We start from the raw sequence: 18,857 nt of genomic DNA, 5'->3' as shown, positions 1-18,857 counted from the left end.
CTTAGGAAATACTTCCAGAATGGTGGTCAGGAGACCATGTGTTGTTGGTGTTAGAAATAAGGCCTCCTGAACGCAAAGGGTGTATTCCAGCCCTCTGAGCTTGCATGTATATGTTTATGTATGTTTATGTATATTTAAGTATACATAAAGGAGGTACATTTTATCTCTCATTGATACTGTATCGTGTCCAGAGTAAAAATTTCTCATATTGTATTAAATTCAGAATGCTATTATTATGTTTTAACCAAGTTAATTCAGACAGTATATTTTGTCATGCTTTAAAATGGAATATATCTGCAGTCACTGCCCCACATCACAATGTCTGAGAAGGTGTCAGAGAACAATGACTTCTTACACTAATAATTGCTTCTTAAACTTAGTTGCTTCTAACTGCCAACAGAAAGCTAGATCTTCAATAAAAAGCAAAATATAATTTCTTTCCCCTCCTTTCACATTGACTTTCTGATAAGTTTCTACATAGACTATCATGTTTGAGTCTTTTAAGCTTTGGAGTACTGGTTCTCTAAAGAATTTTTTCCATAGTACTGTTATTCCCCCTCCACATTCCTCCATTGCTATCATTATTAGAAATTTATGATGCATTTGTACCATTCTTTTATAATTTTCCTTTTTCCCCCTACTGATATACAGAAACATACCCCTGAAGAACCCAAATCTCCTAATCAATAATCTAACAATCTTCCCCTACTCCCCACATCTGTCTTGAAGAACTCTCAAAAGACATCATTGACTACACAAATCTGTGAAACGCTGTTGCATGGGGATATTTTTTCCCTTTTCAATTGATCATTTTCTTTGTTCTTCAAAGAATCCTTTCCACAACACAACCCCTCCAAATGTAATAATTTCAGGTTCTGGTATCCAGACCTTTTCACATTTTTCCCCATTCTTCTTTAAGTTTCATATAAAAATATAAGACTTAAAGCATTCTGTAGTTATAATTCCCCAAATTTATCTTTCTTGTCCTATCTTTTTTGTTGTTCATCAACAACAAAAATATATTTTTCAACTTTCTGCTGGTTATCCCTCACTTAAACTATCTTCTAGTTTATATAGTTCTTAACCAAATATAACCTCTTTTCCAAACTAGTACTTCTGAAATTCCTTGATTTTGTAAGAATATCCAGTGAAGCTCCATCCATTTAACACTGAAACTTCAGCACCATGCTGGTCTCCTAAATTCAATTGCAGAGTGACTCTGATGTCTGTTTATTTCCTCTCCTCCATGTTTCCAACATCCTCTCTATATTGTGGGTACTACATAGGTCTCCATTTACAGTCATTACAATTTACTATGTGCTTAGCTATGTTTGTGTATGTGTATGTGTCTACAGAGCTGTACTTTCAAGTGTGTTAGTTCAGAACTACATTGTGAGTTGGTGTTTTTAGTGAGATCCAGGACAGTATTTTGTACATAACAATCTTTCAGACTTAACTGCAGAATAGGCCAAGGGGTAGCATCTCTTTTGGGCAGAATTCTCTTTACAAAAGCCAAAATTTCTTTATTAGCTCCTGAAGCCTGTTAGAGCACCCCAGCAATCCAACTTTTATCAATTCAATCCCTCCTCTGCCAGAACAATCCTCTTCAAATAAATGTATGGCAATTCTTCTATTTCCATAGCTCAAATTAATTTCATTATTAGTTATGCTAAGGAATTTTTAAATTAAAAACTAAGATACCTTATCCTGGCAGTGAAGATCAATTACAACATTCAATTATGAATCTATATGACCTATTATGTCTGTATGATTCTATATTTCCAGTTTCTACATTTTATGCTGTCACATCTAGAAACAGCTCTCTTTTCTGAATCTCTGACCTACATACTCTTTAAGTTGAACTTTGAATAGCTTGGCTTCTAGATTTCCAGCCTGTTATCTAAAACGGTTTTACTTTGCTTGAATCCTATAGGATCCTTTGGATTTCTGCTATTAGAAGTATATTAATGCTTGCAAACTTAGCTGCAGTCAGTGCACTCCGGGAGCATAGATACCACTTCTGACTCATTTTTTTATAGACTTTATACTACTGATTTTAAACAGAAAATATTCAGCACATCCTCTATATTCCCAGAAGACATCAAAACATTTAATATAAAAAAACTGTGTTTAATTGTGGCTAAGTTAATTTAGACCCACAAACTGCATAAAACTGTTAAATACTAATTTTAACTATCATCTGCAGAGCTTATCTTATATATAAAGATATCCTGGTTTGTAGTATCTGAAGTTTTACTTATCTTATCCTACTTTTTGAGCCACACCCAGTAGTTCTCAGGTTTGCCCCTATTTTATCCTACCTTTTACCTATTTTATTCAATTGAGTGGGATCTGATATCAGATCAAATATTTAAAAAGATTCATGCAATTTCAACATAGTAAAATATTTAGTTGCTTATTGTTTGTGTGATAGGATATTCTAAAAAATATTTCTATGGTTACAAAGGTAAAACTTCACATTTTAAATTTTGGAAAATACATTGAATAATAAGAAATGAATTTACACTGGAACTATCCAATGGAAATGTTAAAAAAATAAGGAAATTAATTATCTTTCCTGTTAATATATTTTCAGCTATCAAAATCTAAATGACTAGCACTTTGCAAGCACTAGTATCACCTTAATTTATTAACTTCTCTAAATTTCTCTCTGAAGTCAAATTCTACTGTGTGGAACTAAAGAACTGCTGAAATAATATTACTAATATCACTAATATTACTCCAGAAAGTAACTCTTATGTTGGTGCTTAAACAGCATTATGTTCCTTCTTTTTTTGGACATGCTAATGGAAGAAATAAAATTTATTAATATTGTTTCCATGAACAAAAGAAATGTAAATTAAATCATTTTTCAAAATATGGAGAAATATTATTAAAGAAGGGTAGTTAAATGTCCCAAAGTTGCTGCAACTGAGGCTAGCACAGAATAGCAAGATTCTGATTTATAGAAACTGTTTGGCAAAATATTAATGAGCTAGACTCTAGCAGGATCACAGATTAAATCACAAATTAAAAAAGAATATTGCTACTATTATGGCTTCATTAGTATGGGGGAAAGGGTACACTTTTTCACATGATCATTACTTCTTAACATCTATCTATACGTATAACTTTAATTTCTGAATTTTTTTTCTTACTGACAAAATGGGCTGGCAAATGATTAGATTTGAAGATATTATAAAGAAATTAATTTGGAAAACAAATTTATCAAAATACTAATAGAGTGAATATATCTCTAGCCTCTGCTGTGAATTCTGTTGGGTATTCCACCCTTTATATATAGCATAACACTCAGGAGCAGACTAGAAAAAAATTCAGGCTCTAGAAAATACATATTAATTAGCAGAGACAATCCTCTTTACAATGTTTAGTTCCAAAAGGACTGGATATGCAATCTGCCTACTTATCAGGGCTGGAGAAGTGTTTTTTGTTTGTTTATTTTTCTCCCAGTGCAAGTAAATTCAGTCTAATAGTCTTTATTTTATATTTATTTACCTAGTCACCATTTCTTTCTCTTTGTTTGATGCATGTCCTCCAGTACAGAGAGGCCTGCTTGCTGCAGATAAGAAGTATAAACGATGGTTTTTGAAATATTGATCAATTAAAGGAAGAACAACCTGAAAGAAACAAAAAGAAAATAGATCTGCAAAATGAAATCTCTGGGCACAAAGGAATGAATAAATACTGAGGCTTTGGAGCAGCCTGACTTCTGAACATATGCAACCAGCCCTAAAATATCAATGCCTATGTCACTCGGCCACTTTCAGAGCATCCTTCTCTTAATCTCATTCTACCATCTCTGACCCCTGTGCATGCATGCTTATTTGTGTGTGCATGTATGTAAGCAGTTTAAGAAGCATGTCCGATTTTCAATAGTTTGGGATTATCCTCACTCGTTTCTCAAAATAAAATATTCTTAATATGCTCATATTGTACAATTCAGCACCCTATGGGTTAAAAAAAATCACAGACTAAATATATTGTTTGTCTGAGGACTGCAATGGATAGCAATGGACATACTGGCCTCTGTTATATTATAAAAATGTTGTGCAATTAGAGTCATCATTGAAGTTTCATAGCTATTTAGCTGAGCTGTAGAAAGTGAGTGACATTCTCATAGTCATATTGCAAGCACTTACCTTATACTCTTTACCTCACTACTCTCAAAACCTGTTAGCTTATCTCTTTCCATTAATTCTGATGACCTTCAATTGGTTCCTCCCTCTCATCCTATCTACTTACTCCTCAAGGTTTTACACATAGTGTTCCCTCTGTATGAAATATCCTTCTGTCTATGGTCCTGATTGTTCCTGATCTCATAAGAAATGCTCTTCCACACCAGTAAAACATTTTCTCGACTCCTCCTGTATATGTTACAACAGTGGCATTTTTATCAGAAAAGTCTTTGCTGACCTCCTTAACTGAAAACAAAACAAAACCAAACAAAAAAACTGCGCCCAGACTCTAATCTTATAACATCTTTGCAATTCTTCATTATAAAAGTGGCTTCAGTATAGCCTCTCATCCTGAGTCTGTAAGGCAAAAAGCAAGAAACATTTCTGAATTTATTTCCTACTATTGTTCTCTTCTGGCCTCTATGTCCACTCTTGCTCTGTTTTATTTACAAAGAATCACCAACACTAATGGCACTTCGGGGTGCTGGCAGGCACTAGGCAAATACAGGTTTTACAAATAATGGGAGGAAATGGCATTGGCAGTAGTTAGAGTTAAGTTTGTGCAGTTAGTGTTCCCCACAATGTGGCATTGCATAATCATAAATATATAAAATATAAAATATTTCAATGATACCATGAAACTGTGACATTGTCTGAATAGTGATGACATAAAATAAGAGCCTGGCAAGCTACCGAGAGTATTCGATATGCCAAACACAGTAACAACAAAGTCTCCAATGGAGACGTTACTGGGCCCGCTCGAGCAAATCGACGATCAACAGGAGGGCCTTTACCTTTAAATAGGTAATCAATAAATAGGTGATTTAATGAATCCTTGGCACAGTAGAGATTAAGTTACATTAGTCACCTACAAAGAAAATCACTAGGCACAGGAAAACAAAATATGTATTTTAAATTTATCAGACAAGTCCATCAATGTAGCATATTTTTATCATTGAAAAGGGGGATGGCATGCTAATAGAAATAATTAGAAAGTTCAGGCAAACACAAAATTCAAATGATACAGATTTTGTTTTCAATACTGTGTGAAATGAAAAGACAAATATTGTTAACAATAAAGGAAACACATAATAGATGCCAAAAATTAATTAATTTAAGTAACATGATATTTTGCAAATGATCTCTAAAAACCATGAAGTATAAGTACTTTGAAAGAAAATGGAAGGAAATCATTAGGCCTTTACATTAAATGCATTATAAATGTTAATAGGAATGCTTGCCGAGAATATATTGCCAAGGATGGGCATATATTAAACAATGAATAAAAGAAGGAGCCCAACAGGAGAGCCTGTAATTATTGTCTCCTTTTCTCATTGGCTGAAAGGAAGCCATGAATGTTCTAGGTATAAATATATCAACTTTTGATAAATTCTTATTAAATTTGATGAATAACATATCTATATATAAATAATATACTGTGAGTCTTGTTTCTATATGTATTATACAGAGACTCTTACTCATTTGCTGTATAATGAGATAAACTGGGTTCACAATTAAAATCTATACCAAAGGTTTTCAGAGAAAACCCTTTATTTATGTCTTACCCAATTTTCTCTTTATAAAAAAATCTATAAATTTCTAAATTACAAAACCATTTAAATATAAATATATATTATGTTGTGAAATGATAAAGTTCAAAAATGATACATTTGAATAAGACTTCATCACTTGAGAAATATGTAGAAAGAGACGAGTGAGTTAAAATATGACCAAAAATGTTAAGAGAAATGCACTGTCTATGATTCAGGCAGTTTTTTCATGCATAGAATATTTAAGTATAGTAGACATCTAGAAAAGTGAATTATAGTAAAAGCATAAAAATATAAAAATAAAGATTGAGAGTATATTTTATAAACACATTGAAGAGAAAGCAAGATGAATTGTATACTGTACTTTAGCAAAGAACTTGATTTCTTGCTCATAAGGGAAATGCTCTCCTTTGCTTCTGCTGCCACCATCTGTAGATATGAAGATTTTTTTTAAGAACATATTGCACTTAAAAATTGCAAGATATTCAACAAAAATGCAGTTTAGAACATATACTCAATATATTATCCCATTACATCAAACATAAAATGCCAATCAAAACATATAAAGGCTAAGTTTGTCAGTGTCATACAAAAGCATTAAAAAAAATACAAATTTAAAAGCTCCTGCTTTATAAATAGAAGAGCATATACAAACTATACTGTAGCTTTGAAAGCTTATGAACATGTATGGGGAGAAACCAGTGTATAATAAAAATTTCACATCTTCTACTACAGGAAAATCCCAAATCTTCAGTAAGAAAACTTAATTAAGTGTGAAAACTACATGTTAATTAAATAAACATAATTTGTTAGATTTTAAAACTGGCCTACAACAAAAATAGTTATTTGCCAGTATGACTGAAAGTTAAAGCTGAAAATAATGACTGAAAATTTTAAGGAATCCAGAACATTATGAGAGGAAGAACCACAAGTATAATTTTAGGTTGGACAATTAACATGTTAGTAAAGCATAAATAAGTTCAACTATGTCAGAAGATAACTTCTATAAAGCAAAGCAAAACCACCTAAAATTTCACCAGGATTTAGAAAATAATTTCCAGGTTTAAATGGACTGATGGGGTGGGGCAAGGAGGTAACTGAAGGTGAGAGGTGCTCACACTCATTGTAGAAGGACTTGAGTTCAATCCTAGCACTGCGAGGCCCCCGAGCCCTGCAAAGTGCAACCCTGTGGCACCCCAACACCATCATGCCTGAACACTGAACAACAGCAGGTCTGGCTGTGTATTATCAGGAGTGAACCCCTATCCCACAACTTACAAAATAACTGAGCAATCTAACACATTTTATCTAGGAAGTTTTCTTTTTAAATTTTTTTTGGGGGTCACACCCAGAGATGCTCAGGGGTTACTCCTAGATTTGCAGTCAGGAATTACTCCTGGAGGTGCTCAGGGGACCATATGGGATGCTGGAAATCGAACCCGGGTTGGCCCTTCCCGCTGTGCGATCACTCCAATCCCTATCTAGGAAGTTTTCTTACCTGCTCATGAACAAGGAGGTTTCATGCTCACAGAAAAGAAAATGATAAACTACAAAAGCCATAATAATAGACATAATATATTGAGGAGCTAAAAGTTTAATAGTTAGATGCAAAGTTTTAATAAAATTTCCAAGCTTAGACGTTTAATAAAATTTGATCTTTTATAAGAATTAAACTAATTTTTAAAAAATTTTCTTTGCAAGCAGACATAAAAACAACTTCAGTAAGATATTACTTAACTATAGACACAAACTTGGGAGAATGTTTTAGATATTTAGCTAAGATGTTATACTATCAGAATAATGTTCTTTCAATGAATAAATTTTAAAAAATTACTTTTGAACATTTCGATTAGTCTTTGTTTCACTTCTGCACCAAATCTCTCAAGCATGTTGAAGCTACATAATGTACTTTGTCACATAAACTTTGAGAGAATTTTGGATGTAGCTACATCTGATAATATTTCAGGAATTAAAAGGAAGTATCTTTATTATTATTATGTAGTTTGACAAAAATGCTAAGATAATATTTGGAGAGAATATGATCTATGCAATAAAAATTGGGAAAATAATAATCTTATTATCACAAATGCTGTCATCCTATGTTACTGTCAGTGTCACTCCCATTGTTCATCGATTTGCTTGAGTGGGCCAGTAACATCTCCATTGTGACACTTGTTTCTGTATTTGGCATATTGAATATGTCACGGGTACTTCTGCCAGGCTTTGCCATATGGGCAAGATACTCTCGTTAGCTCGTGGGGTTCTCCGAGAGGGGCGGAGGAATCGAACCTGGGTTGGCCAGGTCAGCCGCCTGCAAGGCAAACACCCTACCCGCTGCGCTATCTCTCCAGCCTATCCTATGTCACAAGAGAATATTAAAATTATAGAGCTGAAGAGATAGTACAGCAGCTAGGGAAACTGGCTTGCATGCAGCTGAGCAGGTTCGATCCCCACACCTCATACGGTCCCCTAAACCTGACGGTAGAGATTCTGGAGTACAGAGCCAGGAGTAATCTTGAGTATCACATGGATGGTCCCAGAAGAGAACAAAACAGGAGGCTGGAGTGATAGCACAGCAGGTAGGGCGTTTGCCTTGCATGCCACCGACCCAAGTTCGATTCCCAGCACATCCTATATGGTTCCCCGAGCACCACCAGGAGTAATTGCTGGGTGAAGAGCCAGGAGTAACTCCTGTGTATTGCTGGGTGTGACCCAAAAAGCAAAAAAAAGAAAAGAAAAGAAAAGAAAAATCTCTCTAATGTGAAGACAATTAATTGAAAGATAGAAAACAAGGTATTGTAGTTTCATAGTGATTATAATTTTTTAAAGTGATGTTAAAATCCAAATATGTATACTCAAGGTAAAAATTTCAAATTAGATTATGTTATAGATTCATATTTCCCATAGAGGAGAAGACTAACCCTGAAAAGCACTGGAAATTTCCAGGGAAAGCAGTAACCTAAAGTACATTTTAGGGGGCACTTTCAATTTGCTGGAGCGATAGCACAGCGGTAGGGCATTTGCCTTGCACGCAGCCAACATGGCCGACCCGAGTTTGATTCCTCCGCCCCTCTCGGAGAGCCCGGCAAGCTACCGAGAGTATCTCGCCCGCACGGCAGAGCCTGGCAAGCCCCCTGTGATGTATTCGATATGCCAAACACAGTAACAACAAAGTCTCCAATGGAGACGTTACTGGGCCCGTTGGAGCAAATCGACGAACAACGGGAGGGCCTTTACTTACTTTACTTTTACTTCTATTTGCCTACTTAAAGAAGATACATTCTCAGAAGCTAATGAGTGATTCCTTTTCTGAAAAGTGAGAGGTAGGCCAAACAAATTTGGGAATTTCTTCGACCATTATAATTCTTACTTGATCCTCTAGCAGATTTATCATGTATAATTTACCTAAAAGATGTCTACAAACGTTAATCAATACCAGCAGTTGTTAAAGATTTTATATTGTTCATTCAATTTTAATCAAGCCTTGTTTTCTCCTAATCATTCTGTATTTTTGGGTATTGATATTCAGGGCTTACTCCTGGCTCTATACTCAGAACAACTCCTGGTGGGCTTAGGGGACCATATAGGATGCCAGGGATCAAACCCAGGTTTGGCACATGCCAGGCAAATGTCCCATTCTCTGAGTATTGCTCAGCCCTCCCAAGCACTCTATATTTAAGTCCATCTACACTGTAGAAAAGATGTGAAGTAGGTAAATTTGTCCTACAGCAAGATTCTCCTCACTGCCAAAACACACTGTTTCTTTCAAAAACTAGAATACAATGTGAATTAAACTCAATACAACTTACCCTTTAAATTAACATTTCTGCTACACATGCAAAAGGAAAAACAATTAATTTTTGTCTTTTTTCTCATTATTTTTCCTTTTTGTCTCACCAAGCAAATTAAATGTTGAGTTGGTATTCATTCAAATGCTTGCTGATATAAAAAGAAATCTTGTAATTTAACAGTGTATATGCAGCTTCAAAACTACATCATGGTTTCTTTGATCTTGACTATATTTGATTCAAACTAATCTTTCACTACTAATAAAATGACTCATAAATCATAATTTAAAATATATTACTAGAATTACATATACACAGAAATTACATATTATATCTTAGGTTCCCTACTGACTGTTATAATCAGATGTAAAATGTAGATGAAGAGAAATTGTTGGAGGAAGAGAAAAGTATATACCATCAGAGAATAGACCATGTCAGAAATCACTGCTGTTCTGTACCCTGATATTGTAAACATCAATGATAACAAAAAAGTACTGTTAGTAATAGGACAGTGATAATTACCAAACTCAAGGATGTACTGATGGGCTTCATCCACATAGCGAATGAGCTGCTGAAGAAAACTATAGGCAAATCGTTTCTCAATAGAAGGTGTGTCCAGCTCCAAGTCCTTGAATCCTCTAGAATAGCAAAAAAATCACACATGAGAACCAAGTCTACCAAAGACTATTATGAAATAAAGTGGTGACATGTATCATAAAATTTATATATGCACATATTTATAGTCTCACAATGTTACTGGGCCTGCTCGAGCAAATGGATGAACAACAGGAGGATAGGGACAGTGACAGTGACAGTGATATATTTATAATTTAAATCTTTCTAATCTTGTAGTGGAAGGCAAAATATAAGATTTAATTTGTAAAGAATCTCTAGATCCAATATAAAACTGAAGTGAATAACTCTATGATTAGTCAATCAAATGTTGTCCTTCATGTTTGGAGGATCCTCCCAGGAGGGGAGATGCATGTCGAAAGTAGACTATGGACTGAACATGTTTGCCACTCAATGCCTCTTTTGCAGACCACAACACCCAAAAGGAGAGAGAGAACACAGGGGATTGCCCTGCCACAGAGACAGGGGGGATGGGGGATGGAGGTGGGAGGGATATTATCCATGGTGGTGGAAAATGGGCACTGGTGGAGGGATGGGTATCTGATCATTGTATAATTGAAACCAAAGCACAAAAAATTGTAAATGTACAACTGTAAAAAAAAATAAAATAAAATAAAGGGGAAAAAAACAAAAAACAAAAAAAAAATGTTGTCCTCAAAGAAGAAAATGACTTTCACAGATATTTTGTCTAAATAAAGCTTAGAATTTATTATGAGAGAACACAAAACTCTGTCCTATGGCTAATAACTAAGGTCATTAATGTTTCTGCTGTATGTATTTTGAAAAGACTAAAGAATAGCTCTGAGGGTTAAATGATAACCAAATACACTTAACTGGCATTAACTCTGATGAAGATATTTTAGTTGAGTAATAAAAATAGAATGTATAAAGAAAATAAGTTTGCTTTCACCTGGAGACAGCATATCCATTTATCTGTAAGAATTTGAGGATGTCCTGTGCTTTTTCTCTGTCTTTGGCTTTCTCTTTGGCTGTCAGTGTATCATAGGGTACCAGCAGTGGATGATTTCCACCCCCTATAAGAATTCAAGAACACAGCATGATACTTAGAAAATAATCTGAAATGAGATATAACAGCACGTATAATAAGACCATGCTGAAAGGCCTGAAATGTTCTAATTATACAAAGAACAAACAGAACTCATAGATTTTTGTATCTCTTGTGATTTAATGTTACCAGTAATTAAGAAAACAAGTTTAAAAAATATTAACATTCCTTCTAAGAGACCATTAACATGCAAACAGTCCTTTGTAAGATCAAGTACTAATATCTGCAGTCATACAAGAAGGGAGATGAAGTTTTGTTCTTCTTTGCATTTAAAGAAACGTGATGGAGAGTGCCAATAAATACTAAGCAAGCATAGCTTGAGCTACCAACATTATAAGATGAAATATACTTCATACTCCACAGAGAGTAAGGAGAAACTTTGTTTTTATTATCCTCTCCAGTTCAGAGAACTATACAGTTATTTTTAAATCCACAAAACTATACAGTCATTTTAAATACACAAAACCCAAATGCTAAATTAAAAGTTTATTTTATAAATGTCAAATAAGAGTAACATACAATATTTACCTAATTAGAAACCTGGCGAGAGTATACATTTCCAGTATATTATTATAAAATACTTTTATTAAAAATTCTAAAAAATGTTTACATTTTAGAGAAAAACATTTAAATCTTATATAAAAGTTTGCCAAATTCTAAAAATTACAAAAAATGCATTGGTATTTCTAGACATAAAAAGATGAGAAACATTAGAGGAGGAGCAAAATAAACAGCAATGGTACTAAACTTTATGGAACACACATAGAAATATATATCGATGTGGAGGGCTGAAATTCCTTGAATATAATTCTTTCCAGGAAAGAATTAAAAATAATTTGTTTCAATTATGGTGACAGTAGAGAGTCTAAGTACATCAGTGTTCTCTATGTTTTAGCCAGAATATAATGGGACAATAACTAACATTTAATTTTCCCAGCATATGAAACAAAAAGGTAATGGAGAAAATGCTGATTTCCTAGACATTATCTTGACCAAGAGTGACTTCTACAGAAATACAGTCACCACTACTAAACCCTCTGACCATTAGGGGACACTACAGAGCCAAAAATGTAAAGAAACAGCCAGAACCACCAAGTTAATAAATGACACGCATATTACAGAGCTGCCCATTATTTTAGAACGTGATAATTAATGGTCTCAAGTGAAGAACGTCTGTTAGCAGACAATACTGGGAAACATTTTTAAAAATTAAGAACTCAGAATGTATTATGAACTGCTCTAGGAAGAAATTTGACTTCTATGATAATGAAAGGTATAATTTAACAGAATATTTATGAGAAATATATAAGGTAAACATCAGATTTGATCACCATACAGTAATCATCTGTTTTGAATCCTATTGCATCTGATCTTTATTCTAGAAGACTTTATCTATTTGTCAATTCAATGTGTAATCTACAATGTTTTTGAGGTCAGAATCTAATAGAGAGCTTTGCAGAAGATAGAGGGGAAGATTCAAGTCCAAATAGCAACAGTGCTAATAACTTTAGCACCTTCTGATTCTAACACTCTTCTAAATAAGACAGTTACTTTTGTGTGTCTGGGGGTTTATGGGAGCGTACTGGCAACATATTCTAAATTAGTTGCACTATCCCTCCAGTCCAATACAGTTATTTTAAATTCAGCCAGCAATGTACACGTTGTACATTTCCAACTTGCTTTCCCAGAATAATCCTGACCATTTCTGATGCTAGATCTCTTTGTGAAAGATATTTTGTCAATGAAAAACTTAAACGTGGTATATGCTATACATCCTAGGCCACTGGCTCAAATATTACAACATTGTGAACATTTTCTTATTTCTAATAATGATATCTTTCCAAGACTCATTTCTCTATTACATTGGTTTTGATAACCTAAAAGTCAAGTTCCAGGGCTGTATATTCAAATCCTTATGTAGTCTGCCATTTGGGTTCTCAGTAAGTCATATTCTTGTATTTTTAAAGAAAATATAGACAGTGTAAGAAGAATGGGAATATTTGGAGGACTACTTTTACTATCAAACCATTTACCCTTGCATTGTGCTTGTCTTCTAATTATATAAGACCACCTATATATGTTGTCTATATAAATACAGACCAATATTAGAAGAATGTAGAGTATGAAAGTGAAATTTGCATGCAATGTATGCTAAAAGAAAACCGCTTTATTAGCAGGACTTGTAATGGATAGCCAGAAATTAACAAAATGCTAGCTACAACAGAACATTTCTTTAGAAGGGCAATAGTGTGATAGCCCCTTATTACTTTAGATTTTAACCAAACCAAGTGACTCAAACATACTGATGACTCATACATACAAATACTTTTTTTTCTTTTCATTAGACATATATTTTTAAATTTTGATTAAAGAGCTATGATTTACAAAGTTACTAGCAGTTGAGTTTTAGACATGCAATAATTCAACACCAATCCCTCCACCAGTGTCAACATCCCTCCACCAGTATTACCAGATACCCTCCCCATCCCAACCCATTCTCATCTTTATGTTCAATGGGAGATAAAGAGTTGAAACAGTAGCTGAGTCGCTTGCCTTACAAGCAGCTGACCTAGCGCTCTTATGCCCCTTGAGACCTCTAGGAGTGATCCCTGAAAGTAGAGCCAGGCTTAAGTTCTTAGCACAACTGGGCATGGTCCAAGAAGGGGGAAAAAAAGCCTTTTCCTAGTCATGTGAACAATGACCCTTCAAAATTTTCATTTAGTAAAAACCTACTATGCTTTGGGACAAAGGGATAGAACTGAAGCAGGTATGCTGCTTTAAGAAAAGCACATGGTAAGTCAGGATTTAAGTCCTCAAACCTCAAATGGTTCCCAAGCCAGAAGAAAGCAACTCATGCAGGAAGTAATTAGATACTTCCTATATCTAACTATTGTACCACACACGTGAATACACAGCATGCTTTAAATACGTCTATAATAAATTATAGGAAAGATCGTCAGTTTAAGGTGAACTAAAATGAGGTAAGTATTTATGCAACTTAGTATTTACAAATTGTTTAGTAAAAAGCAGTATTTCAAATACTTCAGAAAATAAGCAGATGCATAAAAGTCACAAAAACACAATAGGACTGACAGAATTAAAAGACTGAGATGAGAGATAGGAATGAGATAAGAGATGTATTTATATCGAAGTGAAAGTTAGGAAAGATCTAAGTAATTAATAAAACAGTTAGGAATTAGGATGAGAAGTGTGTATATATACATATATATACACACATATATATATACATATATATCTATATCCACAGCATAAAGTGGGCAAGGGAAACCACAGAGATTCTGAATAGGGAATAAAAAAGTATTTGAACTGTTCAAAAATAATAAGATCTTGTTCTAAAAATATTACATTATCCTTGCCACATGTTCATGTGGCTACTGTTTTTAATAAGAATATTTAGAAAATATTACCTTTGGATTCCAGTTCCATTTTCTTTTTCTTTGCCCAAATGTTATGATAGTTTTCAGCCATCATTTCTGCCATAGCCTTAAATGATTAAAATCGTTAACAATAAAGTTATCTTTTAATGACTTAGAAAAATAACTTTGAGTTTTAGTTTATAAGGTAAAACTTTCTTTGAAATTAATGTATTATAGCATGTTAGTAATAAAATTCATTAAAAGCAATACAAATATGATCTGTACCACAGAAAAATTTTAAAATACGTGATATCACATAATAGTAAGCAGGTTGATGGGAATGGTAATTATTATTTATAATAAACATTTTACCAAATAAAATTTGTATCAAATAAAACTTTGTATCAAATAAAATACATTTTGTTAAATAAAACTATACTTTAAAATATATTTCATCTCTCTGGAAAGAAAGATGGCGGCCGCACGGGAGCCTTGTGGAAAGCAGGTTTGAGCCGGGGCTGGCGGGAGCGGCAGGGACCTCATGGGAAGGGGGGCTTTGTGGGCCGTCCCCCACGCCCCACCGAGGTCGCCAGCTGCCCCCCACGAGCGGCTCTCCGGCACGGCCACGGCCCCGGAGGCACAAGGACTTAGCACAGAGAACCAGCCGCTTGGAGCAGAAAAGCAAATGGACTATGTGTTAAATCGCGCCACCAAGCCTGCCCGGAGGGGAAAGGGTGTTGCCCCGCTCGCCTGCTCCTCTCTGGAAAGAAAGATGGCGGCCGCACGGAAACCAGAGCACAGAAACCAATCTCTTAACTATCTAACTTTTAATAGAAATTCTTCCAGGGTCAATAAGTAAAATAGCAGAAATTCAAAACCGCGCGGCCGCAATAGCGGCCGCGTGACATCATTTTATTCTTAAACCAAGTTGTAGAAAGCAAATCATTTCACAACGCTATTTCAGCATGTCTGATTGTGGGGGGTGGGTCGTAAACTCTAAACAATAATTGTGCATCTTCTATCGAAATAATCTATCTAGTCAAAGTAGATAGAGTATTAACTAGAACTCATCTGCCTCACAAGAATTGGGAGGGGTGGGAGGTGGGGGTCTATTGGGGTTCGGGGTTAAAAATGAGTATTGGTAAAGGGAAATGTGTTTGGTATCTACATGACTGAGACCTAAACCCAAAAGCTCTGTAACTTTTCCCACAGTGATTCAATAAATAAATAAATTATAAAAAAAAATAAATAAAAAAATAAAATAAAATATATTTCATTACATGTTCCTCATTTAATTTCCCACTTTTTAAAGATGATCTAAATTTTATTAAAAACTGAATACAAAGAACATTAGACAGTCAGTCTAGATCAATTTTCCAAACGTGGTGTGAACATTAAATAAATTACATTAACCTCTCTGTATCTTTTGCATTTTAAAAAGGTTGCCTCTAAGATTATTTTCACTTTTGCTTTGCAAATTTGCTATGCTATTTTAAATAATTTACATAGTAACAGGAACAAAAGTCATGTCCCTAAATTTCATAATGCTTAGATTTTTGTCTTTATATACCTATAAAGATATCTGTATTTTTATGTGCTTATTTCCCTTGGATAAATATTGATAACAACAATATCATTATTTGATTATTCTATCTTATATTTTATGGCCCTCCCGTTGTCCATCGATTTGCTCGAGCGGGACCAGTAACGTCTCCATTGGAGACTTTGTTGTTACTGTGTCTGGCATATCGAATACGTCACGGGGAGCTTGCCAGGCTCTGCCGTGCCGGCGAGATACATTTTATTTTTCACTCTACAAATTATCCATTCCAAGGCAAGTTTTTTAATAACAAAGAGAACAGACACGAAATGTTGTCAGTTTTACTGAATATAGTTTTTTAAACAAGTAGTTAAGCCACTTTAGACCTATAAATTCCAAAGTTCCTTTATATGATCAACACATTAATTATTCATGGTAAAAACTAAATGCAGATAAATGTTACATGGTCTTTAAAAATAATTCACATTTTAAAAGGAGTAGAACTTACATGAAGATCTCTGGATAGTGTGACGTTACTCATATCAATGGCTCGAGGGCTATACCCATGTGCAGCATCTACTGACACCTAGATAATTTATATGAAAAAATAATGAATCATTAACGACATTGTGATAACACTGATATGATAATTTACAAAATTAAGGAAAACAAGCTCAAAATTTATTGAGATAAACCTGAGAAGTAGCTGTCAGTAATTTTGCAAACATATCTAGCAAGTAAATTATAATTGGTACCTGAAAGTTGTTTATGCTTTTACAGAACATCTCAATGGCTTAGGAGTTGCAATTTTAACAGAAAATAATCAGAATAATAAAAAAAAAGCACCTGATTAATACATTTAGCAATGAATACAAGATTCTAATTTTTTTCCAGAGGCTCACTTAGTTTTTGCGTTCCTTCAAAATTTTAATTGGCTACAAAGAAATTTATTGTTCTTTGTATAAGCAGTAAATAACCAAAGAAACCAAGTTTTACAAATGCTTTATGGGTCAAATGGTAGACACAAATGCAATCATCTAGTTAATGTTAAATTCAAATTATACAATGTCCAATGATTTACACAGGTATCTTTGACAACCAGAAGACTTACTTCTCTATGTCTGGGAGTTTTTTTAAAAAGAGACATACTTTCACAACTGTAAGAAGGTTTAAATTACTGCCCTGATTTTACCTCATCTCACCCATCAGTATAGTATGTAAAAATATATACTAAATAATGGAAATGAATCATGTTTATAAATCATATATTATATTTTGGTATATTTTGAATTTTGTATATTCTCTTGCTAAACATGGATACAGTACTGAAGGGCAAGCTATCTCTCCTACCTGTGTTAATAAAACAAAATGTAGGCTATCATAAGCTTTGATTATATGTGCACAATGTAATACTTCTCAACTGTTAGAAAAGATTAAATTCTGCTTCACTACTATGTGTATTATGCTGAGTGAAGTGGGTTAGAGGGAGAGGAACAATTACAGATTGATTTCACTCGTTATATGGAATATACAGAAATTTGCTAAGAAAACAGAAAATAGTGAACGGTAACAGACTCTAAGAGTTGGTCTATAAAACTGAGTCTGTTCAAATTTTGATGATTCTTTCATCTACTCTGCATAATCTGCTAAATCTTAGTCATCTTATTACTCCAGAATCCAGCAAAAGGTGTTTTTCATCAAATTTTGGGCTAAAAATGATTATGAATATTAAAGATATTAAAATGTGACAAATGTGTGCTTTAACACTGATAAGGTGGTACTGAAGTCATGAATAAAATATAGTCCATACTTGTAACATTCTTTTCAAAATAAGTTTTCCAGTATTTAATACGTCTTGGCTATATTCCTGGTATAAGTAAAATCTACATTCTTTTAGTTTTATATTCATCTTTTGCAGTTGGTTAAAAACATGAGCAGAATTTTTGTTTTTGTTTTGCAACCACACCAAGCAATAGTCAGGGTTTATTTCTGACTCTGCCGTCAGGAATTACTCCTGGCAGTGCTCAGGGGATCATATGGGATGCCCGGCATTGAAACCGGGTAGGCTGCATGTAAGGTCAGCACTCTACATACACACTGTACTACTGCTCCAACCCCAAGTAGATTATTTTTATTCAAGTGTATAATTTTTTTGTTTTCCATTACTATTTATTTCTGTTACATATGCAGAAATTGAAGCCTAACCAGGTCTTCTGTAATTCCAAGTTACATGGACTATGCACCATATATGAAGAGTTTTAAGGCTAATTAATTAGTTTTTATGCTAATTATGTCTAGTTTTTAACAATCACACGATTCATGTGAATGCTTCTGTACATGTGCAAAGATAATCATATTTAATCTTTTTTTATTATTATTGAATCACCACGTACTACACTCACAAAGCTATCATGTTTGAGTTTCAGTCATATAATGATTGAATGCCCTTCTCTCCATCAGTGTACATCTTCCACCAACAATGTCCCCAGTATCCCGACCACCCCCCACCCAGTCTCACGCCTCTCCCTGCCTCTATGGCAGACAGTTTCCCTCTTATTCGCTCTTTACTTATGAGCATTATGGTTTACAACACAGATAATGAGAGGCCATCATGTTTGGTCTTTTATCTACTTTCAGCACACATCTCCCATCCCAAGCGATTCCTCTAACCATCATTGACTTAATGATCCCTTCTCTATCCCAGCTG

General features: G+C 34.2%; 1 protein-coding gene across 1 annotated transcript in view; it reads right to left on the bottom strand.

Annotated features, from left to right (window-relative positions):
• The window catches only part of RYR2 (ryanodine receptor 2), a 754,458-nt gene that overhangs the window by 165,056 nt on the left and 570,545 nt on the right, over positions 1 to 18,857 (bottom strand). Inside the window, exons 58-63 of the mRNA XM_056113587.1 lie at positions 16,659 to 16,736; positions 14,662 to 14,737; positions 11,078 to 11,201; positions 10,057 to 10,172; positions 6,111 to 6,175; positions 3,517 to 3,638 (exon numbers count right to left, since the gene is read on the bottom strand). Coding sequence (XP_055969562.1) covers positions 3,517 to 3,638; positions 6,111 to 6,175; positions 10,057 to 10,172; positions 11,078 to 11,201; positions 14,662 to 14,737; positions 16,659 to 16,736 — 581 coding nt within the window. The remainder of the gene's footprint in view (positions 1 to 3,516; positions 3,639 to 6,110; positions 6,176 to 10,056; positions 10,173 to 11,077; positions 11,202 to 14,661; positions 14,738 to 16,658; positions 16,737 to 18,857) is intronic.

This window comes from Sorex fumeus, unplaced genomic scaffold (genome assembly GCF_029834395.1).
Source record: "Sorex fumeus unplaced genomic scaffold, SorFum_2.1 ptg000021l, whole genome shotgun sequence".
Classification (NCBI taxonomy): domain Eukaryota; kingdom Metazoa; phylum Chordata; class Mammalia; order Eulipotyphla; family Soricidae; genus Sorex; species Sorex fumeus.
The sequence above is the reverse complement of the archived record's forward strand: the minus strand, read 5'-3'. Positions and strand labels throughout refer to the sequence as shown.